The 23,596-nt window shown below is 42.0% G+C and overlaps 1 protein-coding gene across 1 annotated transcript in view; it reads left to right on the top strand.

Annotated features, from left to right (window-relative positions):
* Positions 1–4,886: 4,886 nt before the first annotated feature.
* Positions 4,887–23,596, top strand: part of TTI1 (TELO2 interacting protein 1) — a 44,185-nt gene continuing 25,475 nt past the window's right edge. Inside the window, exons 1-3 of the mRNA XM_006874730.1 lie at positions 4,887–7,191; positions 12,476–12,676; positions 16,634–16,782. Coding sequence (XP_006874792.1) covers positions 4,887–7,191; positions 12,476–12,676; positions 16,634–16,782 — 2,655 coding nt within the window. The remainder of the gene's footprint in view (positions 7,192–12,475; positions 12,677–16,633; positions 16,783–23,596) is intronic.

Genomic DNA, 23,596 nt, shown 5'->3' with positions numbered 1-23,596 from the left:
TTTTGTCTGCTTGTCCCCCTCCACAATGCCCATTCAGGCCTTTTTTCTAGTTGGAAACAGTTCTGGGTCGGCTGATTTTAATTGGAAACTGTCTCTTTAAATTTCGAGGCGATCTGTGGGCATGCATAGTAGAACCCTCAGAGAGTGGGGCTTGGTTCACTAGCTCAGGGACCCCTGTAGTCACCAGAATTTCAGTGCTCAGACAGCAAGGGACCAATGAACAGCTACCAAAAGAAAAGAATATCCACACCTTTATCTCTGCGCTTCTGCCAGGCATCTGTGGCTGCTCTGATCCTTCCCCCACCTGGTCTCACACAAGATGGCGGCTCCTGGAATAGCTAAGCATTCCGAACTAGAAAGCAATGGGTTTCTTGCTTCTGCCACAAATTCCCCCAGCTGTAAACCTTCCAACCTCCTAAATATTCCTTTATATGTGGTTCAGAGTTCTGAGACCATCCCCTGAGCCTGCTTGGTCGGGTATTTTGTGTTTTTGCTGGCAGATCTCCTTAATACACTTCCACCCAATCCGCCATTTTTTTTGTTCCTCTAAAACACCTTTTTGCAGGCCATATGGATTATCAAATTAAATATTAGCCTGCTATATCTAGTCAAATATTTAAGTAACTCACCCCTAATGTGATGGCTAGACTTCTTGTATGGTGCCGTAAGATCAGCCCTGGACTGCGAACCAAAGAGTCAGTTGTTCAAACCCACCAGATGCTCCTCAGAACCCCTATACAGGGTCAGAATCGACTTAATGGCACTTAGCAGCAATAATAACAATACTGTGATGGCTGGAACTGAGGTTACCTTGGCAGGGCCACAGTAAATGATTTCACAAGCCTGACGTGGCCTGAGGGCTGGACATTCCTCATCCCTGCTCTAAAAGGAAGCTTTTGGTTTTTCTAACCTAGGAAAGAGAAGACTCAAGCTTCATCCCTTCCCCAGATTCTTGGGGGACACAGTGACCCGGAGGTCCCTACAAGAGCCCTCAAAAGTCAGCAGTGACATGTTGTTCAGTGGGCCAGACTTTCCCCAGGGTGTCAAGGCCTGCTTGTTGCTCTGAAGCCCCTTCTGACTCAGGGGTAAACCCAGCACCAGCTCTGTCTGTCTCTGGATTGAGCACGTCTCTCCCACACCCACCAGGCACCACCTGCTTGCCCGCTGTGCTGCCATGGGGTTCAGAAGAGTTTGTTGGATTGAGGCAGGTGAAGGGACACTTTCTGTGTCATCATCTTCTCAGAATCTTCCAGCAAGTAGATCAAAAAAAGTTTTTAAAAAAGAAAGAGAACCCCACTAGACCAGGTGATCTCTAAGCCAACATTTCACAGTTGTACACATTTATAGTCTCCAGCTTTCGTTCAGTCCTCGGTACCCTTGGGCCACACTTTTATGTCTTCCCTGCTTGCTCTGCTTCCCCAGAGGGAATATTTGAGACTTTCATTTCTCTCCTCTAGCCCCTTGCTTGCCCTGCTTCTTGTTCAGTGTCAGCCCATGACTTTCAAATTTCCCATCCCAGGTGTTAACTTGCCGCCCAGCTTCTTTGCTCACTTGTAAGCTGACCTTCTTTCACTGTCTGCCTGCCTGTCTGCCACCCATCCATCTTTGCTTCCTGTGTGACTCTCTCTTCTCCCATGATTTCTGTGGTAGTGTGTGCTCCTGGTTTTCCCATTTCACTGGGTCCCCTCTTTCAGTTTGTTTTGCTTCTAGACTCACCCGACTCTGATCCATCACATATGGTACTTACTGGCCGCCAGGCATAAAAATAATCATATCAGCCTCTGTCTGAAACCTTTCAGTGACAAGAACAGGCAAAACTAATCTGTAGTTAGTAGTAAATGTTATGCAGCATTGCAGATGTAACTCATGCCATTGAATCGTAAACTTTAAAAATGACTAAAAACCCCCATGTAAACGATCACATAATTCACAATAAAACATTAAAAAAAAAAAAACTAAAAACCGAACCCACTGCCATCAAGCTGATTCTGACTCATTGCCCCATAGGATTTCTTAGGCAGCAAATCATTACAAAAACATATCGCCAGATCTTTCTTCCACAAAGCAACTGGTGAATTCGAACATTAACCTTGCAGCTAGCAGCCAAGCACTTTAACCACTTCACCAACAGGGCTCTCTAAAAATGGCTAAAGTGGGGGGAAAACAGACAGACAACTTGCCTTAGTGATAGGAGTCAGAATAGGGGTTACCTGTGGACAGGGGATAGGAATTGATTGAACGGGCACAAAGGAGGCTTTGAGGATGCTCAGAATATTCCATCTCTTGATTTGGGATATGCATCCATAACAATCCACTGAGCTGCATATTAGGACTAGTGCATTTTACTCTGTATGTTATACCTCAGGAGCATGGCGGCTCTAGAGGGTAAGCGCTCAGCTGATGAGAACCACAAGGTCAGTGGTTTAAGCCCACCAACCACTCCATGGGAGAAAGATGAGGCTTTCTGTTCCCACAATGGAATACAGCTTTGGAAACATATACAGTGTCGCTATGAGTCAGAACTGCCTTGATGGCAGTTAACAACATTATACCTCAATTAAAAAAATTTTAAAACAACTTTCAGTGGCTCTTCATCATTTCCACAGCTTAAAATCCAAAGACCTTAAAATAACCTACAGTTACCTATTGATTTCTCCATCAAGTCTTGATTCCAGCATCTTCCTGTGGAACCTATCCTAGTCGTTGTTGTTGTTGTTAGGTGCCATTGAGTCAGCACCAACTCAAAGTGACCCTATGCACAACAGAACAAAACACTGCCTGATCCTGGGCCAGCTTCACAACTGTTGCCACACTTAAGCCCATTGATGCTGCCACTTTGCCAGACCATCTCGCTGGGAGTCTTCCTCTTTTTCTCTGACCCTCACCTTACCAAATATGCTATCCTTCTCCAGCGACTGGTCCCTCCTGACAATATGTCTGAAGTATGAGAGACGAAGTTTGGCCATCCTGGCCTCTAAGGACCACTCTGGCTGTACTTCTTCCAACATATCTGTTTGTTCTTTTGGTAGCCATGGCACTTCCAATATTCTCCTCCAATACCATAACTCAAATGCATCAATTCTTCTACAGTCTTCCTTATTCACTGTCCAGTTTTCACATGCATATGAGGTTATTGAAAATACCATAGCATGGGTCAGGTCCACCTTAGTCCTCGAGCTGACATCTTTGCTCTTCAACACTTTAAAAAAAGGTCTTGTGCAGCAGATTTGCCTAATGCAATACATCGTTTGATTTCTTGACTGCTGCTTCCATGAGTGTTGATAGTTGATCCAAGAAGAATGAAGTCCTTGACAACTTCAGTCTTTTCTCCGTTGATACTAAAGTTGTTTATTGGTCCAGTGGTGAGGATTTTTGTTTTCTTTACATTGAGATGCAATCCATACTGATCTTCATCAGTAAGTATTTTAAGTCTTCATCACTTTGAGCAAGCAAGGTTATCGCAGGTTGTTAATGAGTCTTCCTCCAATCCTGATGCTATGTTTTTCTACATATAACCCAGTTTCTAGGATTATTTGCTCATCATACAGGTTGAATAATTATGGTGAAAGAATACAACCCTGTTGCACAGCCTTCTTAATTTGAAACCATTCAGTGTTCCCATGTTCTGTCCGAACAACTGCCTCTTGGTCCACGTACAGATTCCTCATGAGCACAATTAAGTGTTCCAGAATACTCATACTTCACAATGTTGTCCATAGCTTGTCATGATCTACATAATTGAAAACCTTTGCATAGTCAATAAAGCACAGGTAAATATCTTTCTGATATTCTCTGCTTTCAGCCAAGATCCATCGGACATCAGCAATAATATACCTCGTTCTAGGTCCTCTTCTGAATATGACTTGAACCTCTGGAAGTTCTCTGTTAATGTAAGCTTGCAGCCATTTCTGTATTACCTTTAGTAAAACTTTATTCGCATGGGATATCAAAGATATTGTCTAATGATTTCCACATTCCCTTGGGTCACCTCTCTTTGAATGGACACAAATTCGGATCTCTTCCTATCAGTTGGCCAGATAGTTGTCTTCCAAATTTCTTGGCATAGATGAGTGAGTGCCTCCAGTGCCACCTCACTTTCTTGAAAGATTTTAATTTTTATCCCATCAATTCCTGGTGCCTCATTCTTTGCCAATTCCTTCAGTGCATCTTGGACTTCTTCCTTCAGTGTCATTGGCTCGTGATCATATGCTACCTCTTGAAATGGTGGAATATCAACCATTTACTTTGGTACAGTGGCTCTGTGTATTCCTTCTACTTTTGATGCTTTCTGTATCATTCAATAATTTGCCCAGAGAATCTTCCAATAACAAAAGTCGAGCCTTGAATTTTTTCTTCGGTTCCCCCAGCTTGAGAAATGCTGAGCGTGTTCTTCGCTTTCAGGGCTCCTAACACTTAGTACAATACGAATTAAAAAAAAAAAAAAGTCATCAAGTTGATTCCAACTCTTGGCAACCCATGTGTGTCACAATAGAACTGTGTGCCATAGGGGTCTCAGTGGTTGATTTTTTTGAAAGTAGATCCTGAATTCTTTCTTCCAAGGTGCCTCTGACCCAAACTTCCAACCTTTCCGTTAACAGTAGAGCATGTTTCTTCTACTTTAAGCACGGTCTAGACTGATCCTTAGCAGCCTACATTGTGACTGCATGGCTACTTCCCTCACGAAACTGGGGGCTCCCTGAGGATGGGGGAGCCATCGCCTTTTGGTTCCATTACGCTTCTGGTGCTTCACAGTAACTGGCACATTCCGCCCTCGATCTGTCTTGAAGGAATGCAAGTTCCTTTGTAAGTGTCTGGTTTGACTTTCACTGAAAAGTTTCCTCCTTCTGGCCTGCAGGATGTTTCTTCACTGAGAGGAAGACTGTTGCATGATGGCAGTTTTTGACACGCCTCAGGAGGCCTTTGGCTTCTTACGTCCAGTCTGTGTTCAGCTCACAAAGACCCAGACAGTGGAAAATGTGGAACATCTGCAGGCACAGTTACGAGTCGTCAGTGACTCTGCCCTTCAGGAACTTCAGCAGTATGTCCTCTTCCCTCTGCGATTTACCTTGAAGACCCCGGGTCCCAAACGAGAGCGTTTGATTCAGAGCGTGGTGGAATGCCTCACATTCATCCTCACTTCAACATGTGTGAAGGAGCAAGAACTTCTCCAAGAACTCTTTTCAGAGCTCTCTGCTTGCCTGTATTCACCCAACTCCGAAAAGCCTGCAGCTGTATCAGAGGAGTTGAAATTGGCAGTGATCCGGGGACTTAGTACATTAATGCATTCGGCTTATGGGGACATCATTCTGACTTTTTATGAGCCCTCCACTCTGCCTCGTTTAGGATTTGCTGTATCCTTACTGCTAGGCCTAGCAGAACAGGAGAAGTCAAAGCAAATTAAAATTGCTGCCTTACAGTGTTTACAGGTTCTCCTCTTTCAATGTGATTGTCAGGACCATCCAAGGTCCTTAGATGAGACTGAGCAAAAGCAGCTGGGGAATTTGTTTGCTTCCTTTTTACCTGGCATCTCAACTGCACTGACCAGGGTGATCACAGGAGACTTTAAGCAGGGTCACAACATTGTCGTATCTTCCCTGAGGCTCTTTCACAAGACAGTGGGCTTCATTATGGCTGATGAACAGCTCCAAAGAATCTCAAAGATCCAGGCAAAACCTGTAGTCGAGCAGAAAGTAGCAGAACTGATGATTCACAGGGAAGCAGATTGGGTTAAAAATACTGGGGCCAAGTTGACTCTCCTTATTAAACAGATAACTGACTGTGTTTCCATTCACCCACACTGGAAGGTGAGACTGGAACTGGTAGAACTTGTCAAGACCCTTCTTTTGAAATGCAGTCAGTCACTGACGGAATCTACTGGTCCCCTTCTGAAGGCTTTGGTGGGTCTGGTGAATGATGAGAGTCCTGAAGTCCAAGCCGAATGCAATGAAGTTCTGAGACATTTTGCTGATCAGAAGGTAGTAGTGGGCAACAGAGTCTTTGCTGACATCTTGTCAGAAAACCTGCATTCCCTTGCTACTTCTCTTCCCCGACTAATGAACTCCCAAGATGATCAAGGAAAATTCTCTACTCTTTCCTTGTTACTTGGTTATCTGAAACTCTTGGGCCCCAAAGTAAACTTTGTCCTCAACTCTGTGGCCCATCTGCAGCGCCTTTCCAAAGCACTCATCCAAGTTCTAGAACTCGACGTGACTGGCATCAAAGTTGTTGAAGAGCGGGGTTGGAACTATGATGATCTGAATGCTTCTGCAAAGACCTCAGCTGCACGGCCATGGAATCAAATCCAGAGGAGATATTTCCGCTTCTTTATGGATGAGAGGGTTTTCCTGCTCTTACGGCAGATCTGTCAGCTTCTTGGTTTTTACGGGAACCTCTGTTTACTTGTGGACCACTTTATGGAACTGTACCGTGAATCTGTGGTTTACCGAAAGCAAGCCGCCATGATCCTTACCGAACTCGTTGTAGGAGCTGCTGGGCTGGAGGTGGATGATCTTCATAAAAAGCATATTCAAACAAGCCCAGAGGAACTGAGAGAGATCGTGACATCTATCCTTGAAGAATACACAAGCCAAGAAAACTGGTACTTGGTTACCTGCCTGGAGGCTGAAGAAATGGGAGAGGAGCTAATGATGAAGCAGTCAAGCCTCCAGGCCATCACAGCTGGTGCACACACTTGCCAAGTCACATCTCTTCCAGCCTTACCAAAGCCAAGTGCTACTATTTGCTCCATGAACAGCAACATCTGGCAAATATGCATCCAGTTGGAAGGGATTGGCCACTTTGCGTATGCACTAGGAAACGATTTTCGCATGCTCTTAATGTCAGTTCTCTATCCCATACTGGAGAAGGCTGGAGACCAAACCCTGCTTATCCGTCAGGCAGCTACCAGAGCTATGGTGGGCGTGTGCCATGCATGTGGCTACAACTCCGTGCAGCACCTAATCAATCAGAATTCAGACTACTTGGTGAATGGGATCTCGTTAAATCTGCGTCATCTAGCTCAGCACCCGCACACCCCAAAGGTCTTGGAAGTCATGCTGAAAAACTCTGATGCCAGCCTACTTCCTTTGGTGGCAGATGTGGTTCAAGACGTATTGACCACCCTGGACCAGTTTTACGATCAGAGAGCAACTTCCTTCGTCAGTGTTCTGCACGCCCTGCTGGCTGCATTAGGTACATCCAGTGTCCTCTTTAATGCCAATTTGGGAGACAGGGCTGATATCCTCATTTGCCTCACCTTAGTTTTCCATTGTTTGTGATTATGATATGGAAGACATTATTTGGATAGCTGTTTTCCCAGTCCCACGTGTTATGGTAGGGTTCCACTGTGGTTTGTTGTTGTTGTTTTAGGTGGTTTCTGGTTTTGTTTTTCCTACACTTTTAATGATCTCAACCATTTTATGTGCCATGGAGTCAGTTCTGACTCATAGCAACCCTGTACAGGGTTTCCGAGGCTGTAAATCTTTATGGAAGCAAAAAGCTTCATCTTTCTCCCACAGAACAGTTGCTAGTTTCGAACTGCTGACTGTAAGATTAGCAGCCTGCTTCATAACCACTACGCTACCAGAGCTCCATGTGTGGCACTGTGGGTTAATGTGCCAGACTGCAAAGCCATTTGAACTTCACACTTACCGGCTGCTCCTTGGAAACCCTATACAGGGTTGCTGTGGGTCAAAATCGAGTTGACAGCACTTAACAACAGCCATTTATGTGGCGCTTTAGGCTAATGTGTCAGACTGCAAAGTCATTTGAACTGCAAGGTAGGTGGTTCAAGCTCACCAGCTGCTCCTTGGAAACCCTACACAGGGTCACTATGTGTCAGAATTGACTCCATGGCACTTCACAACAACAATAACCATTTACTGAGCTCCTGCTCTGGGCCTGGAATATAAACCTTGCAGACGAAATATAAACATTATCATTATTTGTACAGATAAGACAGAGTACAGCTCAATGAGCTCTTACCTACCCAGGGTCACACAGTTAATGAGAGTAAAGTCAAGATTTGTGACAATTTGGTCTGACTTCAAAGATCATTTCAATATACGAAACTGCTTCTAGTGATACTAAGTGTTAGCAGTAGCTGTGCTAATGAAGAGCAGGAATAACATGAGTTATTCAGACTTCAGATTGCCTGGTCCCCTACTGTCCAACAGAGCTTTCTGTGACAATAGAAATGTTCGCTCTGTGTGCTATCTAATATATTATTTGCTAGCCACATTGACTAGTAGTACTATAGAAGAACTGAATTTTTCATTTTATTTCATTTTCATTTAAGTAGCCATAGGTGACTAGTGGCTGTGGGACAGAGGAGGTTTAGAAACTCTTTTTAGCTTTTCAGTTGCATGCATTGGTTTGGTTTTCTCCTCCTCCCTTTGATCTTGTTGGGTGCCTGCTAGAAGGGTTAACCATGACAAAAATTTGACATGACAAAAATTTGAACTAGAAGAAAAGGATCCCTTAGCTGAGTAGTTTTTCTTTGAATGAAAAACTAATACCCCAGGTGGCCATAGTTATGATCGTTCATTCACTTGTGAACATTCATGTGCAGCATTAATGTTTTTGATTCATTGACCTAGTAAAGAGTGCCTGCCCTACATCAGGCACGAGGGTTCAGCAGTGAACAAAATGGATAAACTCTCAAGGAGCTTTCCTGCTAACCATATAAACAAATCATGAAAGGAGCTCATTCCTGATTTTGATAAGCACTGCAGAGAAAATATCTGACTGGATGGAAGAGAAACAGGGACAGAGGGCTCTCAGTTGAGTGGTCTGAGAGGGCCTCTCTGAGGAAGTGCTGCTGGAGTAGAGGCTTAAAGGCCGAGAAGGGCCTGTTAGGTTCTTTTTATGACTTCTAAGAACATTCAGGCAAGGGAACAGCAGGTGCAAAAACCTGCAGAAAAGGAAGGGCTTGAGGTCTTTGGGAAATAGAAATGAGGCCACTGCAAGGTAAAACTGGAAAGGTTGGGACAACAAAACCTGCAGGGTATGTAGACCGAAGGAAGGAGTTTGGATTTTAGACACTGGGGGAAAGAAGCCAGTGTTGTGAGCTAGTCACTGGGAAGCAACAGTGAACAAGAGTCCTAAGAGTGGCTAGCTGCTTATAATTTTTTAATTGGGACTGGCTTCCTTGGTTTGAATATACTCTGGACTTACACTGTTGCTGCTCTGAAGAACCATGCTGTATTTAAATGTTAGATTTAAAAATACATTAACGGTCTACTAAACATACCCTCTGGGAAGAAATATTTGGGCATTAAAAATTGAAGTGCCCTGTCTCTGGTCATCTCTAACAGAGAAAAGTTGAAAAGTCATATGTAGCACTTTTTTTCTTGTTTTGTTTGTTGTTTTCTTAATGGATGTGAGAGAAGGATGTTTCCATTGTAGAAGGAAAAATTAGGAATGGTTAAGATTGATTGTTGAGCAGACTAGGAAACGGAGGAAAATTGGGCATAACTTTTCTGAAGGTTTTAGAGTTGGCCAGAATACACTTGCATTTTTAAGCTAATTAATAAACGTACCATGAGGGAATTGGTACAGTCAAGCACAAACCAAAGTAGCACTGTATGCTCCTCAGCAGTTATTCGGCTAGGAGTGGAAATGTGAAAGAACTTTGAAAAGTTCTTAATGAACCCAGTATATGTTTTAGGAAATTGGAGTCAGCATAGACACATTCTTTTCCTCTGCAGTAACTAAAAAACACTGGGTTCCACATTAAAGACAAGAGCCATCAGTTAAATTAATTCTTAGGACCACCTGCTGATTGGCTGATCATTCATAGTAAAACAAAAATAAGGTAGCTTTGGAAAGAAGATGGTGTCCCTGAACTTACAGACATTGACCTTGGAAATTGTGCCGTGCTCTCTTGATGGCTATATAGTATTCCACTGTGTGGCTATATCATAATTTATTTAGCTAGTCCTTTCTTGGTGGACATGTTGGTGGTTTCCAATCTTTTGCCATCACCAAAAAAATAAATAAAAATGCTGCCTTGAATACCTTCTTTGTTAGGGTCATTTTGAAAATGTCGAAAATGTCAGTAGGATAAGATCCTAAAAGTAGAAATGCTGTATAAAACGTCTTAACATTTAAATTATTTTTGATAGAGTATCAAATTACTCTCCCATTTAAACTTCCATCAGTAGTGTAGGAGAGTGCTAATTTTGCCACTTTCCCACACTTTTTGATCTTTGCAAATCCATAGGAGAAAAATAGCTAATTATTGTTTTAATTTGCACTAAGAGCAAGGTTGAACTGCTTTTTATATGTTTAAAAGCCATTTGTGAGCAAAGACTAATGTCTGGCGCTAGGCTTGAATCTAGAAATAATCTTTGCAAGAGTTTCTCTACCCTTAACAGTGTAATTGCTAGGTTCTGGATTTAACTATTTGGGAAAACGGTCCCTTGAAATACACTTGTTAAATGCCATGGAGTCGGTTCCAACTCATAGCAACTCTGTCTAGGGTCTCCGAGGAGTGGCTGGTGGGTTTGAACCGCCGACCTTACAGTTAGCAATCCAGTGCTTCCCCTACAGCAGGCACACCAGGACTCCTTGAAATACACAAAGGACCTGATTTACTCCTGAGGTTCGGGCTGTGAAGAAATATCCTTAACTGATCCCTACATGTAGCTCTGGTAGTGCAGTGGTTATGAGTCAGGCTGCTAATCTCAAGGTGAACAGTTTGAAACTACCAGTGGCTCCATAGGCAAAAGATGCTTTCTGCTCCCATAAAGATTTACAAGCTTGGGAACCCTATGCAGGGTCACTATGAGTCAGAACTGACTCCACGGCACACCACCACCACCATATACAGGACTCCCAGGCATACTGGGTTGAAGGCTCTCAAGCATTTGCTCTCTGCTACTCCCAATCCCCTGACTCTGACATCTCCCATCTGCTGCTATCTGGTTCCTTGAGGATGCTCCTTGATAAAATGGAGATTATTGATGTTGTTAATTGCTGTCGAGTCAATTCTGACCCATAGCGACCCTGTATAGGGTTTCTGAGGAGCAGCTGGTGAGCTTGAACCACGGACCTTGCAGTTCAAACAACTTTGCAGTCTGACGCATTAGCCCACAGCACCACACCAGGTCTCCAAAATGGGGATTAGCAGGTGCTAAAGGAGCTCCTGTAGCACTGCGGGTTAATGCACTGGACTTCAAGGTCGCTTTGAACCATAAGGTCAGTGGTTCAAATTCATCAGCCGCTTCTTGGAGACCCTATACAGGTCTCTGTGAGACTTAATGGCATTCAACAACAAAGGTTATTATCTGCAAAAGGAGGAGGTTGCTGGGTAGAGCAGTGATTTTTAAGCTGCAAGCTTGTTACTTCATTCTGTAAATAGTCAGAGCCTTAGAGGGGAGCCCAGTATACAAAAGAGTTGAAATTAGAGGTGCTCTGATAGCAGAAGGCATAGAGAACCTGGAGCCCATCCCCTTAGCCTGCTGTCTCCACAGTGGGCCCCCACCCTACCCCGCTTGTGAGCCTGAGACATGCCTTAAACCCTAAGGTTTGTCCTGTGATGAACTGATCAGAACCACAGGAGCATCCCTGAAGAAGGGAAAGCACTGGAGTGAAAATGGCAGGCTTCTGAAGTTTTTTGTGTCAGAAATACACATGCAAGACTGTCCATTCTCTAGGCTCTTATAGAACTTTTGTTCTGCTCATAATCAGTGTATCTTGTATGCAAGAATTTTGTTACTTTGTACATGGTCTCCAATCTAGCATATTCACTGGAGTATATCTTAAGCACCCACTATTTGTTGGGTATATTGAATTTCTGGTAATCAAAAGCTACTAGCCTCTTGGAGGATACTGTCTAGTGGGAACATCAGACCTTAAACCGTAAACACAAAACTAAATAAGTAATTACAAATTGTGATGCTTTGATATGAAGGGAAAGAACTTGGATCGGTCTAAGAGACTAGACATTGATGGGCCTAAATTAGATTGTCGACTCAATGTATAGATTTACTGGCCAAGTTATGTTTGTACTGAGACATAAAAAATGAGTTGGAATTGTAGTTGTTATGTGCCGTGGAGTCGGTTCCGACTCATAATGACCCTGTACAGGGCTTCTGAGGCTGTAAATCTTACAGGAGCAGAAAGCCTCATCTTTCTCCTGCAGAATAGCTGGTAGTTTCGAACTGCTGATCTTGAGGTTACCAGCCCGATTCATAACCACTATGCTACCAGAGTTCCTAGAGTTGGAACTAGCCAAGAGTAAAAGTCATGTGACAAGTATTCTGGACAGAGATAACAACATACACAAATGTTCTAAGAGAGGCCAGTGTCTGACCCGTTGAGGGAACGGGAAGCTGGTCAGTTAACAGGTAACTAGGAGCAAGAGAAGATGAGGTTGGAGAAGAGATAGGGACTGGACCAAGCAGGAGCCCCCTTGTGAAGACTAATGCCTGCTGTGGATGGCAGAGCTGACCATATAACACTTCATTCATAGCCCAGTGGTTCCCAGACACACAACAACTCCCAGAGCAGAGTTTGGGGAAAGAGGGAAGTCATTTGAGCCAAAGACCAGCAACTCTTAAGAAAGGACTTGAGAATACCACCACAGATGAAGACATTGAACAGTTTTTGCTGAACTACCTCAAAGAAAAGGATGTGGCAGATGGAAATGTCTTGGATTTTGATGATGATGAAGGTAATTTTGTTATTTTGACTTTGCTGCGGTTTTTTTTTTTCTTTTTAAGTAGGTTATTATAAAAATATTACAGAAAGTCTTAGAAATAAGATAAAAAATTACTTGTAATCCCACTGTGCTAGCATAGCAATTCTCATTCTTTGTGTGTAATCTTATTCCATTTCTCTTTTGTTGCAAACCTATTTTTACCTGCTTGCAGCCATAGTTTAAACACATTATACCCTTTTTGCATTTCATTTTATAAGTAACTCTCTGTGTTCCTATAGTGTTTTCATAATTAATGTTTTAATAGTTCCTCCTAAGTATCCATTCCCCTGTGGGAAGTTGAGGTTGCTTCTAGCTTTTCACTTTATTAAACAGTGCTGCAGTCGATGATTCTGTGCATGTAACCTTCTCCTTTTTGCATATTTCTTTATAAATTCCCAGAAGTGGGATTTCTAGGTCATGGATATGAGCACTATTTTATGCTCGCCAAATTGCTTTCCAGAAAGGTTGTATCAATTTGCACCTTCCCACCAGCAGTGTAGAAATGAAAAGGATTTCACCACAGCCTTGCCAATATTGTCTATTACCAAGTTTACTTCTTAAGGAGGTGAAAAATGGTTCTTGTTATTTTACTTTGCATTTCTTCAATTCCTGGAAAGGTTGAACATCTTACCCTGTGCTGATTTCCTAACAACTTTTTTTCTTATGCCCGTTGTCTGTATATATATATATGTGTGTGTGTGTGTGTGTGTGCGCGCTTTCTGTTTATATATTTTGTCCTTTTATTTGTTGGTGGGATGAGAGTTCCATGTTTTTCTTACCAATTTATATGATAAAGTGGAGGGAGTTCAGGCTAGTGGAAGCTCTGGCCTTTTGTTTTATTCACAAGCTCAATCTGGAGCTTCAGGTCACGGAAGGATTAATAAATTATTAGAATCTCCTCTGCAAATATAAAATGCCAAGTCATAATGAGCTTGGTGGTCTCAGAACTATCCTAAATCGAACTGAGTTCCAAATTAGTTTGCTAGGTTGGAATTGAGCAGATTTCTTTCATTCTTTCTTTATTTTTTGGCATTCTGTGCTCTGAGACTCTTAGATGGACTGAAGCCAGTGCTTCTGGATGACAGGAAAGAATAGCTCGATGCAACTAACTGCAACAAATGCCTTTAAATTGCAGGGAAGCACCATAGGACCCAAATAATGAGTTATGCAGAGTTGAGTCATTGCCCTCTCCAAGGATGGAGTTTTCAGATCAGAAATCTCTTTGCCATTTGCTTCTTGAGCCAGCCCAGTTCTTTTTGTGAACTACACTCCTCATTCAAACCTGGACACCTTAAAAAAGAGGAGGAGTCTTGATCCTGCCTTCACCCCCCAGTCATCTGGCTTTGCTCTTCTTGTTAAATTTCAAGCATTGCCATTCTTTCTAGATTAGCATCTTCTGATTCTAGTTGATGGTCACTTGTAACAGATTGAATGAGTCAAACCTTTCTTCCAACAACAGAAATGTCCACACCCCTCAGATTAAATTCTGCTGTAAGTGAACTCCAAACAACAAACCCTCCTCTGTGGAGAAAAGCAGTCTTGTCGTTCTTCTGAGGAGCCCTGGTAGCGTAGTGGATTATGAGCTGGATCTTGCAGTTGCTCCTTGGGAGAAAAATGAGGCGTGCTGCTCCCGTATAGATTTATAGCCTTGGAAACCTTATACAGGGTCACTATGAGTCAGAATTGACTCGGTGGTATACAACTACCACCATCATTCTTATAGTTTTCATTCATCAAGTCTACACACACATTTGGCATTATAAAGAATGTTTGGGTGGGTGGGTGTTTTACATGAGTTTTTGGTTTTAACTACAATAAAAACCTTGAGTTGCAGAGGTCCCTTTCTCTAAGAAATCTAAATATTCCACAAATATATTTCCATTTATCTTATCAGCATCTGTTAGAGACAGGTGTGGCCTCTATTACATGATGTTTTTTTTCTAGCAGAGGAACAGGAATGAGAAAAAAAAGTTAAGGGAGCAGCATTCAGCTCAATGGAAATCAGTAAATTTTCAGGTTAGGGATCTTGGCCTGGGTTTATGCAACCGTCAAATCTTCATTATAATTTTTTTTAATATAATGTTTTTGTTGTTGAGAATATATGTACCAGAACATACACCAATTCAGCAATTTCTACAGTACAATCCAGTGCCATTGGTGACATTCTTCCAATTATGAACAATTCTCACCCTCCTTTTCTCAGTTGTTCCTCTCCATTACCATAAACTCACGGTACCTAAAGTTTTCTATCTAATCTGTCAGGTTTCTGTCATCACTCTGATCCCATATAGACAGTTCTTAAAATTTTGAATGTAACATTCAAAACAGAGGTTCTTCACCTCTGGTTGTTGTTGTTAAGTGTCATCGAGTCGATTCCAACTCACATTGATCCTGTGTAAGGTTTCCAAGGAGCAGCTAGTGGGTTTGAACCACTGACCTCACAGTTCAAACTGACCTTGCCATCCAGTGCTTATCCTACAGCGCCATACCAAGACTGTGGGGTGGGGGGTGCTGTTAAGTGCTATTGATTCATTCTGCCTCATAGTGACCCTGTATAGTTTCCGAGGAGTGACTGGTGGGTTTGAACCACCAGCCTTGCAGTTAGCAGTCCACTGCGTCTCTTATAGCACCATACCAGGACTCCATGTATATGTATGTGTATATACACTTATTTTGGCTTTACTAAAAAGCATTTTACTTACATTAAATTAATTTGCCATTAAAGCTTATTATGTAAGTCCAACTCAAAACTTATTACAAAGACTTTCTTTTTTGTAACTTTTGTGACATACATTTATTTTTGTTGTTATTTTAATTTACAAACTTGCACCTCTGTAGTGCAACACTCTAGGCAATCAAAGACACATGAAAGTTGGTGATGTGTATCTCATTTAACCCTCATAGTAAGCATATGAGGTACACATGCTATATCTTCTCTTTTCAGATGGGGTACCATAACACAAGGGAACGTGGTAGCGCCATAGGCTAAGCACTGGGTTGTGAACCAAAAGTCAGTAGTTGGAACCTACTGGCCACTCTGAAGAAGGCTTTCTGCTCCTGCAAAAGATTTTAAAAGCCTCAGAAACACTGTACAGGGTTGCTATGAGTCAAAGCCAACTCCATGGCACTTAACAACAACCATAAGACAACAGAAGTTGCTAATAGATTCCGAAGAACTTGAACCAGCCTCCACTAACCAAACCCTACAGCACTGTGCTGCCCCCGTGTTCTCTGCCACACAGAGATAAGGAAGGCTTACTCCTGGTCATCAAGAGATCTTCTTGGCTGGTGGGGAAGACAAACACGTGCCCCCTTTCGTGAGAGGAGGACCCAAGAGGGAAGGCAGGTGGATAAAAGGCAGAACTAAAGCCAGCCTTTGAGCTCCCCAGCCTCAGTCTTCTAGATTAGAACTCTGCCCTATTCTGCTTTCATGGGAGATATTCGTGGAAATTTAGAAAATACCGAAGATATTGGGGGCAAAAATAAACCCACCTATTATCTAAGACCTGTTACTGTCAATATTTTGTTGTACTTCCTCCCATGCAAAAAAATGTCCATAATAGTCCTCCTGTTGTATGTGCAGCTTTATTATTCTGCATTGCTCATTGTAACCCAGCATTGTTTCAGAAGCAGTTTCCCTTGGCATTAAAACTCTCCGTAAACACAAAACAGGGACTTCCATTACATGCCATTGTGGATGTGCTTACATAACTGCCCCCTGTGAGTAAGCATGTCACTTTTCCCTTGTCTTCAGCTGTTACAGTTAAGACTGTGATGAGTGTCTTGGTGCAGATAACTTGACCCAGGTCTCAGGTGGGTTCACCTAGACATTTTTCTCTGATGAATTCTGTCCTGACTGTGAGGTTGGGGGATCACACTCTCCTGAGGCATGTCTGACAAAACTCTGTCCTCATGATGCTCCTTTTCTAGAGGAGCCGACAGCCCCTCCCAAAGTCGATGAGAGTGACACACAGCCCGATGTGGAGCCACCACTGCCGATGCAGATCCAAATAGCCAAGGACGTGCTGGAGCGCTGCATCCACTTGTTGTCGGATCAAAACCTGAAAATCCGCTTGAAGGTCAGTGTTTGGCCCCTTCTCTGCATTAACAGAGCTACAGGACCAAAAAGATTCGGTTGGTTGGCAGTGACCACCCAGATGAGCAAGTATAGCATCCCTTATCTATCTCCTGGTCCATGTGTGGTTAGCACAAGAGGAATTTATCTGTGGGATGACAGTCTTACATCTTTCTGTGTCAGCTCAGAGACCAAAAGGGAGCTGAGTCCTCTGAATTAAAAGCCACAAAGTTTCGGGGATTCATTGAGTCCCCAGGGGAAGGAACGTCTTACACTTTGGACAGGATATCGTTTTCTGAGCTGACTTAATGCAGGATGCAGGTCCTATACTTTCAAGTGGTTATTCCTCCTAGACCAACATGAAGCCTTATCTCTGTTTCTGTTTCCATTTTCATTCTAGGAGAAAACACCAACAATTATTTTGATCTTTCATTCTCATTTCCTGGCAGTTTCCCAAACAGCAACTGCATCAGCACGAGCCTAAAATAATACAGTGGTGGCTCCAGTAATAGTGCTGTGGGGTGGGCTGGTGGTGGGGAGTGGAGCTTTTAGAATCACCTGGGAGATGTTATACCCATAGGAAAACAATACAGCCTAGCCCACTCCCCAAGCCCCAAATAGGAGTGAGAAATACAGTGCCTTATAGAGTCACTGTTGGTGGTGGGAGCACCTTGCCTTGCTCAGAGGTGGTAGGCTAGGATACCCTGATCCACAGACTGTCAAATCTCAGAGTCTGTGGCTTGTGGAATTTGATGAATCTTCCCAGAGACACCTCTTAGCTTTTGTTCATTATTCTGTTCAGCAAGTAATTTTTGAATGTCTGTTATATGCAACACTTTATTATAGGCCTCTGGTTGATATGTTTGGCAAATTCCCATATATCTTTCAAGACTTCCTTAAATGTCTTACCCTTTATGGAAGCTTTATAGCAGCTGGCTATATACCAGAGTTAATAAAAGCATCCACTTTGAAGCCAGATCTATATACTAGTAAAATCTACTTGCCTTCCCATTAGTCTAGTGGAATAATGTACTACGTGAATATTTTTCTTTACTACTCTTGAGACCAGAAAAATTAGATGGTGCCCGGCTACCATTACCAGCTGCTCTGAAAGGGTCACATTAGAAGGTCCGGACTAGAGTGGGAGGAAATGTGGAATAAAACTGAAAATCATAAACAGGACAAGGCATACTGGTGGTATCCTGACTGATGGAACCCCAAGACTATAGCCCTTAGTCACCCTTCAGGTCAGGAACTGAACTCACTCCTGTGCCCCATTCTTAGCCCAGCAGTAGATGTGTAGAGGGTGCAAAAATCCTAGTAAAGTACATACACCATAGAATGCTTAGTCATTCAAGATCAAAGTGACAGCATTTACCTAAGGACAAAATTCAGAAGCTGGAGAGAGAAGAAGGGATGGAAACAGGAATCACAGGGAGAAATGGGATAAGTGATGTTCCATTGAGGAGATTGCAATCATTGTAATTAACCAAAGTATATGATTTGCTGAATGTAAAACTGATGATCTGTTCTGTAAACTTTCACTCAATTCACAATAAAAAAACAAAAAATTAGTTGCCATCAAGTGAACTCCAACTCATGGTGACCCCACATGTGTCGAGCCAAATTGCTCCATAGCACTTTCAATGGCTGATTATTTGGAAGTAGATATCCTACCTTTCTTCTGAGGTCCTTCTGGGTAGACTCAAAGTTAGTGGCTGAGCACATTAGCCATTTGGACCACTCAGGGCCATGTAGACTTACTACTTGAGTTCAAATCCTGACTCTACCCTTTACATGAGACCCGAGTAACTTAATTTACCCTTTTGAGCCTTAGCTTCTTCATCTGTACAATTAAGATGATGCTAAAGACCGAAGACATGAAGAAAGCAAAAAGTCAGTGAGAAGACAAGAAAGAAGGAAAAGGTCAAAATGGATGTCAGAAGAGACACTGAAACTTGCTTTCGAGCGTAGAGATGCTAAAGCAAAGGGAAGAAATGAGGAGGTACAAGAGCTGAACAGAAAATTTCAAAGATCAGCTCGAGAAGATAAAGCCAAATACAACAATAAAATATGCAAAGATCTGAAACCAGAAAACCAAAAAAGAAAGAACATACTCAGCATTTCTCAAGTTGGAGGAACTGAAGAAAAAATTCAAGTCTCGACTTTCGTTATTGAAAGATTCTCTGGGCAAATTATTGAATGATGCAGAAAGTATTAAGAGAAGATGGAAGGAATACACAGAGTCACTGTACCAAAAGGAAATGGTTAATGTTCAACCGTTTCAAGATGTAGCATATGATCAAGAGCCAATGATACTGAAGGAAGAAGTCCAAGGAATTGAAGGAATTGGCAGAGAACAAGGCACCAGGAATTGATGGAATAAAAATTGAAGTCTTTCAAGAAAGTGAGGCAGCACAGGAGGCACTCATTCATCTCTGCCAAGAAATTTGGAAGACAACTATTTGGCCAACTGATTGGAAGAGATCCATTTTTGTGCCCATTCCAAAGAAAGGTGACCCAACGGAATGCAGAAATCATTGGACAATATCTTTCATATCCCATGCGAGTAAAGTTTTACTAAAGATAATACAGAAACAGCTGCAAGCATACATTGACAGAGAACTTCCAGAGATTCAAGCTAGATTCAGAAGAGGCTGGGGAATAAGGTATATCATTGCCGATGGATCTTGGTTGAAAGCAGAGAATACCAGAAAGATGTCTACCTGTGCTTTATTGACTACGCAAAGGCTTTCGATTGTGTGGATCATGACATGCTGTGGACAACATTGCAAAGTATGAGTATTCTGGAACACTTAATTGTGCTCATAAGGAATCTGTACATGGACCAAGAGGCAGTTGTTCGAACAGAACGTGGGAACACTGAATGATTTAAAATTTAAAAAAAGGTTTGTAACAAGGTTGTATTCTTTCACCATACTTCTTCAACCTGTATGCTGAGCATATAATCCGAGAAACTGGGTTATATGAAGAAAAACGTAGCATCAGGATTGGAGGAAGACGCATTAACAACCTGTGATATGCAGATGATACAACCTTGCTTGCTGAAAGTGAATAGGACATAAAACATTTACTGATGAAGATCAAAGAGCACAGCCTTTGGTATGGATTACATCTCAATGTCAAGAAAGCAAAAATCCTCACCACTGGACCAATAAACAACATTCTTATCAATTGAGAAAAGATTGAAGTTGTCAAGGACTTCATTCTTCTTTGATCAATTATCATCACTCACAGAAGCAACATTCGGGAAATCAAGTGACGTATTGCATTAGGCAAATCTGCTGCACAAGTCCTCTTTAAAGTGTTGAAGAGCAAAGATGTCAGCTTGCGGACTAAGGTGCCCCTGACCCAAGCCATGGTATTTTCAATAACCTCATATGCATGTGAGCTCTGGTAGCGTGGTGGTTACGAATCGGGCTGCGAACCGTAAGGTCAGCAGTTCAAAACTACCAGCTGCTCTGCGGGAGAAAGATGAGGCTTTCTGCTCCCGTAAAGATTTACAGCCTTGGAAACCCTGTTCAGGGTTGCTATGGGTCGGAACTGACTCAATGGCACTTAACAACAACAACATATGCATGGGAAAGCTGGACAGTGAATAAGGAAGACCATAGAAGAATTGATGCTTTTGAGTTATGGTGTTGGAGGAGAATATTGAAAGTGCCATGGGCTGCCAAAAGAACCAATAGATCCGTTTTGGAAAAAGTGGTAGCCAGAAAGCTCCTTGGAGACCAAGATGGCCAAACTTCGTCTCTCATGCTTCAGACATATTGTCAGGAGGGACCAGTCGCTGGAGAAGGATATCATGTTTGGTAAGGTGGAGGGTCAGAGATAAAGAGGAAGACCCCTAGCGGGATGGATTGGCCAAGTGGCAGCATCAGTACACTCAAGCGTGGCAACAGTTGTGAGGTTGGCCCAGGATTAGGCAGTGTCTTATTCTGCTATGCATAGGGTCGCTATGAGTCGGTACCGACTCAATGGCACCTAACAACAACAACAACTCTAAGAGTTGTTCATTATAAATGTAAAATCATTAACATAGAGTCTGGCATATACATTCATTCATTTACCAAATGCTAGGAGTCCTGGTGGAGCAATGGTTAAGACACTCAGCTGCTACCCAAAAAATGGGTGGTTGGAGCCCACCTTGCTACTCCATGGGAGAAAGACCTGCTGATCTGCTCCTATAAAGACTACAGACTAGAAAACCTTGTGAGGCAGTTCTACTCTGTCATGTGGAGTTGCTTTGAGTAGAAATTGACTGGACAGTATCCAGTAACAACTGATCCAGTAGAGGGTATATAGAAGGGAACGAGGCTGATGTCATTCCTTGTTTCATGTCTAGAGAAGCCGTATGCAAAAACACCTATACAAGTTGAAAACTGCTATGAAAGTAATTTACAGGTTATACAAGAGAAAGAACTAACAAATCTATCTTGGAAGAAATATAGCAAAATACTCCCCAGAAGCGAGGAAAGCGAGATTTCATCACATGTCTTTGGACATGTTCTTAGGAGGCACCCACAGAGGTAAAGTAGAGGGTCATTAAAAAGAGGTGATTGGCACAGTGGCTGCAACAATGGACTCAAGCTTAATAATTGTGAAGATGGTGCAGGACTGGGCAGCATTTCATTCTGTTGTACATCAGAAAAAAACTCAGTAGCACCTAACAACAACCTATGTACTAAACATGTATTAGAAACCTACTCTTTACCAGATTTTCAGGTGGGATATATTCAAAGTCATATATTGGCTGTCATGGACTTGTTGTAATTTTCTTCAGCTTCAGCCTGAACTTGCATATGAGCAATTGATGATCTGTTCCACACTCTGCCCTGACCTTGTTTGGCTGATGGTATGGAGCTTTTCCAGCATCTCCTTCCACAGATGTCAGTTTGGTTTTGTGTATTCTATATGGTGAGGTCCATGTGATTAAAGATGATTATCTTTTATGCTGTTTAAAAAAGGTATTTGCAATGAAGAAGTCATTGGTCTTGCAAAACTTTATCATGTGATCTTCAGCATTGTTTCTATCACCAAGGCCATATTTTAGAATATTCAAATTTAGAGATCATCTGAAGAACAAATTTGATGCATTAGACACTAAAGACCAAAGACCAGAAGACTTCTGGGATGACATCAAGAACATCATACAGGAAGAAAGCAAAAGGTCATTAAGAAGGCAAGAAAGAAGGAAGATACCAACCCTGTCTAGGGTTTCCAAGAATGACTGGTGGGTTGGAACAGCTGACCTTGCAGTTAGCAGTTCAGTGCTTATCCAACAGTGCCACACCAGTACTCCCAGGGCTTATTTTTTGTTGGTGGTAAGTGCTGTCTAATTGGTTCTGACTCATAGCAACCCTATACAGGGTTTGCAAGGAGAGGTTAGTGAGTTTAAGTCACCGACCTTGTGGTTCAAACAGTGCCACACCAGGACTCTACAGCCACCAAAAATTCAGAAATGTACAAAAATAAACAGTCACAGCCACCTAATAGTTTAATTTCTCTAAATATTTCCTGAAGTATACAATAAAAAGGGAAGCTTCATTAATTACTAATTGTAGAAATACACGATTTGTACAAAATCAAGTCATTTTCAGTCTTTCTAGAAATTCCAAATGAAATAGCAGAAATTTCTTCAGATACAATCTCTTTAAGCACAGAAGGGTCTTTTTAGAGCCAAACCTTGGTGATAGAACAGTGTGTGATTAAATCTTAAGTATATTGTCTAAAACTACAGATAATCAACAATATACTTGGTCCTAACTCATACAGGGAGGCTTCAAAAAGTTCATGGAAAAATTCCATTATCTTTTCATTCTACTTTTCCATGAACTTTTTGAAGCCTTCCTCATGTCACATTCATGTGTCAGCAAAATAAGGCCCGCGGGTCAAATCTGGCAAACATCTCTTTTTTGTATAGAATGATTTTTTCATGACTGAATAAAATCAAAGGAATAAAAACATTTCATGATTAAAAAAAAAAAAAAGGAAGAGACCAAAACTTACTCTCCAGTATAGAGATGCTAAAGCAAATGGAAGAAGTGAAGTATAAGAGCAGAACAGAAAATTTCAAAGGTCCGCTCTAGAAGACAACATCAAATATTATAATGAAATGCACAAAGACCTGGAGTTAGAAAACCAAACGGAAGAACTCACTCAGCATTTCTCAAGTTGAGTGAACTGAAGGCAAAATTCAAACCTCAACTTGAAATAGTGAAGGATTCTTTTGGCAAAATATTGAATGATGCAGAAAGCATCAGAAGAAGATGGAAGTCTTGTCTAGACAGGTTTGGTAAAAGAGATGGGGATAAGAGTCTCATGATTCAATAGTGAATAATTGTTATCATGACTAATTGCAACTGTCACAACTGTAAAGGTAGAAATTTTGTAACAAAAAGGGGGGGACCCTAGGACCATCAAGGGAGAAGAGCACATGCAGAATGTGGGCCCTATCCAGAGAAGCAGCAACACCAGAGATTGAGGAACTGATGAGGACATGGAAAGAGAAAGCAGGTGAGGATTTTAGATTCAAAAAGAGAAAGGTTGTGTGCTGGCGTTCAGGAAGCAGGCCTACAGAATGTGCCCTTTGGTTGTTTAAATGATTATATATTCCTGAGTGTTTTTATGTACATCCCAAGCAAACAAACAACAACAAAAATAGAGGACATCAAAGCAAATACTGTTGAATGATGATGCACAGAGGAGATTGAATCATTGCAATGAAACGAGTGTAAAACCGATGTTCTATGTAAACTATCACTCAATTCACAATAAAGACTTACAAAAAAAAAAAA

Source organism: Chrysochloris asiatica, unplaced genomic scaffold (genome assembly GCF_000296735.1).
Source record: "Chrysochloris asiatica unplaced genomic scaffold, ChrAsi1.0 scaffold00296, whole genome shotgun sequence".
NCBI lineage: Eukaryota > Metazoa > Chordata > Mammalia > Afrosoricida > Chrysochloridae > Chrysochloris > Chrysochloris asiatica.
The sequence above is the reverse complement of the archived record's forward strand: the minus strand, read 5'-3'. Positions and strand labels throughout refer to the sequence as shown.